The 11,731-nt window shown below is 39.9% G+C and overlaps 1 protein-coding gene across 2 annotated transcripts in view; it reads right to left on the bottom strand.

Annotated features, from left to right (window-relative positions):
* Nucleotides 1–1,875: 1,875 nt before the first annotated feature.
* The window catches only part of LOC121941708 (voltage-dependent T-type calcium channel subunit alpha-1I-like), a 295,976-nt gene continuing 286,120 nt past the window's right edge, over nucleotides 1,876–11,731 (bottom strand). The window contains exons 38-39 of one of the 2 annotated variants that reach the window (XM_088074767.1): nucleotides 9,809–10,023; nucleotides 1,876–6,459 (exon numbers count right to left, since the gene is read on the bottom strand). In XM_088074767.1, coding sequence (XP_087930893.1) covers nucleotides 5,815–6,459; nucleotides 9,809–10,023 — 860 coding nt within the window. In that variant the 3' untranslated portion in view covers nucleotides 1,876–5,814. The remainder of the gene's footprint in view (nucleotides 6,460–9,808; nucleotides 10,024–11,731) is intronic. The other variant, XM_088074765.1, reaches the window with a different exon arrangement.

Genomic DNA, 11,731 nt, shown 5'->3' with positions numbered 1-11,731 from the left:
AGCTGCAGGGTTTCTTAAAATCCAACACAGTTTCCAAAGCAACCAGAGTTTTAAGCAAAGGAAAAAAAACAACAACCCCAAAATATGAAATATGAAGCAGTAATAGCAGAGCTCAAATCTATTGTTTACAGTATACCAATATTTGTCGAGGAGAGAGTATTTCCCAGGATCCCCTCAGACTAAGTACAACAGAAAAGACAGCAGAGAGCATTTCTTATTGTGTGTGGACAGCACAATGCGAGCTGATGAATATGTTCGCTGAGCTGAAACTAAAAAACGCTGGGGGTGAAATACTCTTCTTCAGAGCTATTTTATTTTTATCCAGGTAAAAAAGAATTTTGTATCAAAGAATCAAAAGCCTGTGTGACTTATTAGAAGCAGTAATTGCTCTAGATCCGCAAACGACGTCACGCTTTTGATGCTTGAGCTGCTATCGCTCCTTTGATCCAACCCAGAAAGGAAACCAGAAAATGTTTTAAGTAGTAGACAGTTGAAGACGTTAGACTGTAGTCTCTGTTCAGGAAAAATCGCAGGAAAGTAGAGGCAGGCAGTCAATGCATTTGATCAAACACAAAGAGGGGAAAATATGCCAAACAGCAGCGTGCGGATGCTTTGCTCCTGCAGTCAGTTTATCTGAGGATAAGAGAGAGAAAGTGAGAGTTTTTGACAACAGCTGCTGCTCCATTAGCTGTTTGGGCCACCCAGGTGCAGCTGATATGCTGCCTTTATGTGTTCCTCAAAAATACTGTATATACTAGTTACGAGAACATGGACAGCCCTCTAGGTTTTTGGTGAGTTTTTGATAACTTTATGGAATAAAGGGGTAGGTTTAAATGCGTTTATACTTCTTCCTGCTCCCTTTTGCACATCTGTTAATTGATGCAATCTGCAGATGGAATTCATTATGTCCTTTTTTTCCCTTTTGTTGATATGTTTTTACCTTATTCGTTGTATTTTACAAGTTCAAATAAAGACATCAATCAATCCATCGATCAGAGATATGGGTGAGAATAACAATACTGCAATGAATGAAAAGATCCTTAATACAAGCCCAAAACCAAATACTTTCTATATGAAAACGTCTGGTCGCCATACATTCGAGCGTACCCAAAAAGTTCTGTCAGGACCAGCGCACCCAAAGGGCCAAAAAGAGCTAAGTTTTGATGAAAGTGTTTTCTGAGGAAAAACAAAACAAGTTCACCACCACCGTGTGCAAAATATGAGACCCAACATAGCAGTGCATGGAACCACGGTGCTGTGCTGTTGGCCGAACCTTTCCATTTACCTTTTGTCTCAAAGCAAGAGCGCCATGACTGTCAAGATCGGCTCAGATGCTTCCTCAATTACAGAAAATTGGGTACAAAGGAGCCAGACGAATCCTCTGGGTGCAACCTGACAGTTAGGACAAAATAGGACAGTTGAACTGTAATTTTGCACAACACAACCTGTGTCTAAATCGGCTCTTAAAAACACTTAAATGTACATAATAATGCATAAAAAGTTGTATATTGTATACCATAAATTGCCAATGTGTGACACACTGGTGTTGCCAGCAGTAAGTGGGTATCTGGATGTCACACTGTCTCTGGTGATGTCAGTACATGGCAGTGAAGACTGTAAAAAAAGGAAAAAACTAACTTTAATTTGACAAAACTGTCCAAAAAAGTGGATTTTACATAGTTGTCATATTGGTTTGATTTATTTCAAAAACATGTTGTAAAACATAATTAACAACTAGGGAAGAAATGTCTTCAAAACTGCCAAAATTTTGAAAATGGAGAAAAATGTCAAGTAAACTATATTTATAATTCTCTTAGTTAGCCTACATATATTAAATTTAATTTTTTACTTTGCTTTTTTTTGGTCACTTTATTATAACTTTTTACTAATTTCTTGCAAATGTTTGGGCCATTTCTTGTGAAATTGCTTGTCACCCTCCCATGATTTTCAAAGAAATCAAGGCAACATGTTTCAAAGGGTTAAAGGCTACTTTTCCAAACAGTTTGTGCTCCTCTTCCTCAGCATCTTTGTTGGCTGTAATAAGTAGGTGTATGGAAGACAGTCGAGGGCCGAGCTCTGTGCTGCTTCAAGGTTTCAGAACTTCATTAACTGTTGAGAAAAAGGACAGAAATAACAAACACTTACCTACTTCAAGGCAAAAACATCAGTTTAAACCCCAGTCTAAATTATTCATTCAGATCAATTTAATTCAACAGGATGCCAGTAGCAATCATTTTAGATATTTGCAACTCACCATTTCACTTGGGACACTAGTATAAATCACCCTTTAGGACTGTGAATGAAAAAGGATGAGAAATCAAACATTGAACTTTTACAGAACCTTGAAAAAAAATCGTTTTAAAAGACAAACTTCAAGAGTCAGAGATTGAAAAGCTATCTCACTTTTATATGACACTAGAATGACATTAAGGAAACAGAAAAGAACAAAAAAAAATAACATGCATTTTTGGAGAAAGAAAAATCCGATCTGGAAGATGGAAAGGGGGAAAGAGAGAAAACGCACACTCCAACACTCTGGAATACATGAATACATCATCGTCCTTTCAGTGACCTTTGAATCTCTGTGACATTTTATTCTAATACATGAATTCATAAATATAATCTTCTCTCACCATATTGTCTATCTATACGAGTCTCATACATCTAACTGTACATCTACTGTAGCATATTGCATATCTCGAATGGGAGGGGGGCAGTCAATAGTCATTTAATGCTCCGGCTTCCCTGCGGAAGGGAGATAATACAATTGAAGGGGAATAACAGGGGAATGAAGACAAAGTAGAGGAAGAGATAAAGACTTCTGTCTCATCTCTGCTGAAACATCCTGCAGTGTTTTGACATCTTTGTATTTTTTGTGGTATGTATGTGTGTATGTGCTTCAGTGTGTGTGATGCTGTGTGTGAGTGCATATAGGTCCACCTGAGGTCTACCTGCTATGAAGGGTCATTACAAGTGCTCAAAGTTACAAGTTACATCAATCTGGACCACATTGCTTTCTGTAGTATAGGGTAATTTCTAAAATCTTGCTACACTCAAGCAGACCTGAGTCAAATAATTATTTGGGTTTAATGCAGCAAACGAAAATAAGTATGAACTCCATCCTCTGAATCCCTGGGAATCTAAAACACTGACCAAACACTGAGCCTACCCAGTGTTTCACACACCAACCTCAGGTATATTATCACCTGCTACTGCAGAGTATAATCTGGGCCATTGGATGATGGCAGAGGACTATAAAGGCAGTTTGATGTCATTCAGTTTGCCCTGAATCTCCAGACTGGAACCGCAGAGCAGCACATGCATTTATGTCAACGTCCACTCTTTAATTTCAAAGTGGTGTCAGCGCTTCTGGATATGATTCAAATAAACAGAGCTGCATTTGGTGTAAGATAGACTGAGGCCACATTTAGACAAAAACGGCTTCACTAAAAACAGAAAAGTCTTTCCTTTGGGTTTAAAAAATAATATTCTGCGTTCATCTGATAACATTGTGAGAACGATCCTCATGTACACGGATCCGCAAAAGCAACCAAAGATGCTGCAGCATGCATGCCGGAACAGTAGTTGGCGCTGTAACTTTGTAATCACACACAGTAGAAAAACAGCATGCACATGCATGAAGTGCAGCCGAGACGTAACCGTTCTCACAGGATCAACGCATTGTCAGTTTACATGGCAACAGAGGGGGTTGCGTTTTTAAAAGATTACACTCTGGAACACACTCTGGTTTCAAAAGTTTGCATTTTCAGGCCCCCAAACACTGTTTTTGTGTGAATCAAAGGCCAAACTGCAACAGAAGCTTCATGTTTCATGCAGGAACTGGGCCTGTCAATCACTGGACTGATGACATGGCTGTGTTGCCATGAGGGTAAGACTGCTGGTACCAAAAGACAGGCTCTTTGTTCAAAACAAAAGTTCCCTTACAGTCGTTTCACTCGGTGCAACATATACTATGGGATGTCAAGACTGGGTCTCAATGAGAAAAAAAAAATACATGACTTTGACTTTCATGTGATGATAGAAAACACTTGACAATCAGATTGGACAATGTAAATTCATAGTCAGGGACAATCAACATGCTGACAATGACATGCTAGCATATTAATCTTTTGCAGCTATAATGCTTCATCATTTTAGTTTAGCATGCTCACATGCCAATTAGCACTAAACACAAAGTGCACTAGGCTGACGAAAATGTCATTCACTTTGCATGTTTTTTGTTATTAACCAAAGAACTGGAGAAATTAAAATGACACGATGAGAGGAAAGTTATTAAAAGTTTTGTGCCAATCCATGTCTTAGACTGTTGAGATCTGTCAATGGATCAGACCTTTGAGCTGCTGCTGGTGCTGCATGAAAATTTAGAGGTTCACCAAAGGTTGTCGAGACACCACGAATGACTGTACAAAATTTAATGGCAATCCAACACTTGAGATATTTCAGTCTAGACCGAAGTGACCGACAGACTGTTAACGCCATCCATGGAACCATAAATGCAAAAGTGGAGACCCTGTGGGTGTGTTGCACTGAGGGAGAACCTGAAGAACTCAAAGAAAACTGGGTGACATCAAACCATCTCCAAAACAAGCTTTTTTTTACCTCCTGCCTCGTAAAGTATGTTATTGACATGTAGGAATCATTGCCACCCATTCAACATGTAAGTGGAGGGTGAAGCAGCTGGAAGTCTTTTGATTTCTGGGGTATGATTTTAAAAATCTTTTTAAATTTGTTAAATATGTTTTTTTTCGGAAATTTGAAATATTTTCTGAGAAATCCAACCAACAGTGACACATCTCTCTTACTTATATATTATAGGCATCAGAATGTTGAATGTACCTAAAAGACACTCTTCAACAATGTGTTATGTTAGCAAAAGATTATTTGCCATTAGGTTTTGGCCCAGGTCTGCACTCAATACATTTTAGCCCTTTCATGGGTATGTAGAAAGCACAAAGAGTCCACTCTGAAAGTAGCCAACGCTCCACTGACAACCCACATGTATTCTCAGCAGCAGTCCCATATCCAGTCTTCTATTCAAAGACGCCCTTTTGTCAATTTTCAGACTTGCCAGGCTCCTTGCTTGCCTTGGTCTCCCTTTCCCTCACACAACGGAGACAGACGTGTCTACATTCACATAACTTCAATACACTGAAGTTGAAAAAGGAACACGGAAAAAAATACGACCTTTCAATTCTGTTTCCCACCGAATCTGCCAAAGAGGAAAAAAGGTTGGTCGATGCTACTGTTAGTGATGGTTGTTACAAAAAACACTGTACAAAGTTCAGTTCTTCCTCAAAAGAAGCGTCAGTTTGCCATCTGTCCGATTTTGACAACACTGTTTTTGCACAAAGGTTGAGGGCACGTTGGGTCAAGCAATTTGTGTTTTTGAATTTTTTAGCAGTTTTCATATAAATAACATCATGTCCATCAATTGCTGCACTTTTCAGGCCTGTCTCTCTGATACCTTTCCGAATATTCTGTATTTCAGGACTGCCACGTCTCTCAAGGTTGAATCCCGGTTATGCCAAAGGGCTAAGCCCCTTGTTGTTATTGTTAAGTCCTTTCAAAGAGCGACCACATATCCTGCAGTAAAGAGAGGATGCCAGAACTCAGAAGCAACTGTCTTCTTTTGAGAAATGACTGATCCCAAACAGCCAGATCCGAGGACAGATGTGAGAGAATAGTCAATTCAAAGAAAAGAGATAACCTTTACTAAAAGTCTCTTCTTGTTCTGTTTAAGGTCCAGAAATGCAAATCGTTAAAGAGTTCCACTTCAGAGAGGCAACAAGTGTTTCATCTATTTTTCCTAGAGCTGGAGTCTGTGGGCCGGCTGATGTCACTGTCCTCCTCCTCACCTCTTGCACTCCCCTCCGTCCAGGTGTTGGACAAATAACCATGAGCATCTATGCCGCAGAGATGGCGAGCATCTTTACTCCGTGCCAATAGATTGGTTTGGTCCAGCGAGCCTGTGCTGTTACATTTCTTCACCAGCGGGGGCGCCAGAGAACACGGAGTTAGAAGCGACGTCAACGAGAGGCTGTTCAGTGTTTCTGACAAGTGTTCGCTGTTAAGGGTCTGCCGGCAGCCGTCCCCACCCGTCCCCGTGCCCACGTCCTCGTCTGAAGGGTCCATGGAGTCCTGCCGGGGGCAGCCAGGACTGGTGCTGCCACCGCCGCAGCTGCTCTGGCTCCTCTGGTGCCCTCTAGTGGCTTGGAGGGTAAAAGTAGTACTGCGTCTCTTTAGTAAAGAGTGGCCCTGGTCTCCTGTGGCCGGTCCCTGGCGGTGTAAAGGGTTGCTGGGGAGGGGGCAGACGTGAGGCATGGGGAGATCCAGATCTCGAGGTGGGGACACGCTAAAGCTGAGTCCTTCTTCTAGAGTGGTCTGCAGGCTGCCTTCAGAGCTGCCTGTGGCCAGGGAGGAGTCACTGTGGGATGGGTGCTGCACACGGAGGAAGGAGGCGGAAGAAAATGAAAAGAAGCAATCAGTCTTCAATCGGCAAAAGATCACTTTTATCAACAGGACATTTCAAATAACAACAGGATTAAGAATAGCTAAGACAGACGTTTTAAAAGATAATAATTAATCAGGTTTTAAAGTTAATCCCATTTGCGTTGCCCAAACATTATTACTTCCAACCCGTCAAATACAGAAACTTGATCTGTGGCCTTAGACGTCAAACTCTGACGCTCCAGTGTCAGTTTTGGATGCCCAGTGACAGCAAGTAGATATACCCTCATTACATGCAGCAGGATTCCTACAGCTTATAGCAAATTAGATTTACCACTTTTCAGACTTTTCAATGATGTCAACAGAATTGGGAAATACTTGGTGTTTGTTGGCAAATTTTCTTGGCAATTTTTTGTTTCTCACTCTGCATGTGGGATTCCACTATCTTGATGCCAATCGTGCCGAGTTTGCAAAACTTCTGGCATAAAATGCACAAAATCAGTTTTAGCCATGCTGCCAGAATCTTCTATCAATCTCTATTGAATTTGAAAGTTGATTGAATTTGAAAGTTGATCCTATGTAAAATATGAATGAACATGAGCGCCGCTATCCTGATCTGCGTGACGGTAATGAAAGAGGCATTCAGTGAATTAATTTTAAAAAAAGATGTTACCAGTTATTTTGAGATTTTACTATTTAACTTCAGAAAAAAAATCCTACTTCCCATGTCTTAGCAGTTTTAAGACTTTTGAAGTACTGTTTAAAAACATTAGGACCTTATTTTCATTGACTTCAATAACTTTTAAGACCTTTTAAGCATCCACTGGAAACCTGATGCAATGTCTTTTTAAAATAAACATCCATTTGCATAGGAGATACTCAGTTTCTGCTTGTTAAATGCATGCAGTCTCTTCACAAAATAAACTTCCAACATCAGTTTCAATTTCAGGTTTTCGTTTTTAGGTTTCGGCAATAAAAAGACATGCTTAAAAATACATTATGTTTTGGCTTGAAATTAGACTGCATGTAACTCACATCACATGATATATTGGTGTGATTGAAATGATTCAGTTACTTTTGGTTTTACACAAACAATGGCCTCTTTATACTCACTTATAGTGTTAAAAAATGATGCCACCTAATCTCAATCAGACACTAAAGGGTGCCCAGATGCTTCTGTATCTGACACTGAGGGCTACTGACCAAGCATTGGTGTTTAACAAGTTGAGAGTGAGACTAAGTTGGTTTTGCACAAATTAAATTAAATCCTGGATTAGTAAAATGCAGCTACATAACTAAAACTTAAGTTTTTATCATTGGTTAAATCTCTTAAATAAAATACTGAATGATGTGTATGTCACTAATGGGAATCCCCAAGATATACATTACTCATCCAAACAGGTGCAACAAGGGAGGGATATAGATGTCAATCAAACACAGCCTGTTCTTGCCCTCACAATCGTGAGAAAAGGTCAAATCAAGTGAAAATAAATAAACAAATAAATAAAAATACAATACCTGTGTGAGCGAACCGTTGGCATTTCACACAACTAGCGCTCAAATGTCCCTTTTTGAAGTCCCTGTCTTGTTGAAGCAATGGTGTCAATGGAGAAAAAAAAGCTCTAAATATCATTCTGCTAGCTCCCATCTTTGCCAGCTGGTCCAATTTTGTCATATTTCAGTTCAAATTGATTCAAATGTTTTCCTTATTTTGTCCAGGGACTGTGCTCATTTTGCTCTGTCCGTGCAGCCTGTCAGTGCAGCGATCGTTAAATTTTTAATTTTTCATTTTTAAAGCACTTTAACAGTCTAAAGTTAAGCAGGGATCAGAGATTAAATTGGAGTTTGAAAAGGTGAAGCAAAAGAGCATATTTTATATTAAAAAGTTTGGATAAAACAAAAATATCCCTGATTTAAAGTTCGGCCTGATTAGTGCAACCCACCCAATGTGTCAAATTGCATTTGTTTCACTGAAAATGTGACACCGAAGCAGGAGGGTGTTAGTCATTACTCCTAATCCCAGTACAGTTACTGTCACACTGTCAGTACAAAAGACCACAGGGGAGAGTAAAAGATTATGTAAAAGGAGAAATGGTGGCAGATAAAGGACCAAAAGATAGAGGACAGGGAGAAGAGGTGTAAAAAAGAGAGAACACCAGAGAAAGACATGAAGGGCTAAAGACAATACAAGAACAGGGACAGAGGAGAATGTGAGCCAAGAACAACAGTGTACAGAGTCGGTATCAGGCTCAGGGCTGGCCGGGCTAATTAGCTGAGTGCCGCAGAGCATTACTGTAGCAACTGAGGATCACAGAGGCTCTCAGGCACGAGCTAAACAAACAGGTAGACGAGAAAAGAAAGAAAACTCTGTCTCCATGGTTACTCAGGAGCAAGAACTGAAATAAGGGCTTTTTCATTCTCGTTTGTTTCATGCAGAAGTCGACACAAGGGAGGTGTTGGTTTCAATCCGAATGAAATCATAGATTTAGTTATGACTAAATAAGTATCTGGAGTTTCATAAATAGTAGGATATGAACAGAGGGTGGTAAATAGCATGTGCATGTTTGCAGTTTTACAGAAGTTGCCAAAAGGATGTTGCAGCTCAGTTACTGCAGACAGAATGTGATAAATCCAGCCCGTTCTCATTCTGAACTCATCAAATACCGCTGCTTGGTCAGTGATTTGGCGTCAGACACCGGTGCCAAAAGCCAACTGTCACGGTGGCATGATATGCCGGCAGTTTATCATGTGGTTGGACAAGATCTTTCATGGCAGTAAGATACACTGTTGGACAGCACCTGTCACGGCAGTATAAGATTCCAGTGGGTGGCGTAAGTTTATGGTGGCCAGGTGAAACCTGTCGTGGCAGTATGATACACCACCAAATGGCACCTGCCACATCGGTATGACATGCTCGTGGGTGGCATCAGCAAGGAGGATACCTAGCGCGTAAGATGCAGACATGAACAGCAATGACCAAGCCGTGGTATTTGACAAGTTGGGATGAGAATGTGTTGATAAATCACTTGAAATCAATATTGTTGTCAGTGATTAGTAACTTAATCACATTGTGTAGTCGTATAATAAGGCATGTTGCAGCATTAAGCTTCTAAATCAATGTAGTTGGAATCACAAGCTCAGACTACCTCATTTGCCAAATCCAATCTGATTTGCCTGAAGTGTTTCTGTGCCTGACAACTGAGGTTCACTGAATGTTTTCTCAGAAATGATCTATTTTCAGTGTTTCATCATGTCTCCAATGTGTTGCACAGAGGTACAGATGTCAGGTCCTCTTTTGTCTACCCATTCATCCATCCATCCATTCATCTGTCCATAATACCTGAGAGCTCAGGGGCCTGCTGTTGGCTCCGGGTGAGCGGAGGGAGGCCCAGGAGGCTGGGGAGGGCAACCTAGATGGCCCTCTGTCTCCTGGGCTAACACTTTTCCCAGGACTGCTCGGATGAGCCGCGGCAGCCGGGTGGAAGAAGTCTGCTGGCAGGTGGAAGACGGGTGAAGATCCGCCACCGCCTCCACTGCAGCTTTCTCCATCTCCATCTAAAAAGAGAAGGTTATGATTTACCAAAACTGTGTCAGTGCTTATGTTCATATTTTATTTTAGTGTATTGTCCTGCACTATTTCTTCTCAGGGTGGACATTTTACCGGTTGATCTAGAACCCGTATTGAGTACTTTTTAAGCACCTCAATGCAAGATGATCCAAAACACTTTTTCACTATTTTTTTTTTTTTACACTATTTCTTCATAATACAGCTAGAAACATTCTCTTTCGGGCAAAAGTTGGAGAAAAAGTGCAGTTTTTTTAAACCGGGCAAAACCAGCTAAAAATATTCGATAGACTTTTTTCCCATTACCAGCAGATGAGTAAGCTTCTTGGTTTTTTTTTTCTGGAGTGTCATGTTCATCATTATGAACACACTGGAAAGCAGGGTTAGTAAACAGCATTCAACAGTAAGGATTGCCTGATTGCCAGGATAAATAAAATGCATGGTCAGACCAGTAAATCTACAGACTCATAATTGATTACATTGTGTTTTTTCCAAAGCTGATGACAAAGCAACAAAGAAGTGACCCATTCGTTTATGACTCTTTTGAGAGCTGCACATATGCTTTACCAAATGGGCACTCATGACAAAACGGCAAGATATTACTACTATTTTAAAATTGTGACACTTGTTCTCATCATCATTCATGCAAAATATGACACTTTTAATACTAAACCAAATGATCAAGTGGGAAATTTTTAAAACTTTTTTTTTCTCACAAGGGACACAGACTTAGAAAGTCAAATGATTGATTAAGAAATTTTAAAAAAATCTTAAAAATTCTTTTATTCATGGGAGAAAAATTAAAAGTGCTAACATAACCTTAATTTTGCATATTTTAGAGACATAAAAGATGAGCTTTGGAGCCAGCATTTCTTCCCTAAAACTGAAAGCATTTAAGAAATTAAATCTACAAATTATAGTTTGAACTGTTATACGGGTCTCTGAGATAAAAAAGTGTAAAAATATTTTGTGGCAAGTAACATATCATGTAAACAGCTCCTCCATGTCCTTAGTGACATCGTGTCTACAACAGTCTGTGATGTTACCCGCTGCTGAACAGTCCCCCTGAATTGACTTTGCCTGTTATCGCTCCATCTGTTCTCATGACGGCGGTCATGTTACGGGGGGCGGTGAGCCATCAGCATACCATAACATGCCATTCATCAACTTCTAAGTGTCTGCATTCATTTATCCCCATCTATCACTGCTTTAATTGCAGTGGAAGTCAATCAACGGTGTGGAATATGAGACGCGTCCTTGTGTGTCTGTGTCGGCTCCAGAGACGTTCAAAAAAAGCCTCCACTTATTTAAACGATACTATCAATGTCACGTCAAAGTCAGAGTTTAATAAAATCGTGGTGCTTAAATACCAGTGAGGGTCACACAGAACACTGATAAGGATAATAAGGAACGCTGATGAAAGGTAACCCAGAGAGGGATTATGTTAATATAATGGGTGATGTGAAAGATTCAATTGAACCATTTTGCTGCCATGGATAAAAAACTATCTGCAAAAAGCAGGTTTTACTGAAAGGAAAACTACTTAAATTCTAATCTACATTTTTATTGTACAAATTATATAATAGGAATCTATATAGTTCCTCAAAAGTTTGAATCAATCAAGAAAATAATCTCAAGAAAAAGTGTCTTAAAAAACTTGTTCAAAATTTAATAAGTTGTATTATATTACACCAAACT

The sequence above is a fragment of the Plectropomus leopardus genome, chromosome 3 (genome assembly GCF_026936395.1).
Source record: "Plectropomus leopardus strain MGB_pleo_1.0 chromosome 3, ASM2693639v1, whole genome shotgun sequence".
Lineage (NCBI taxonomy): Eukaryota > Metazoa > Chordata > Actinopteri > Perciformes > Serranidae > Plectropomus > Plectropomus leopardus.
The sequence above is the reverse complement of the archived record's forward strand: the minus strand, read 5'-3'. Positions and strand labels throughout refer to the sequence as shown.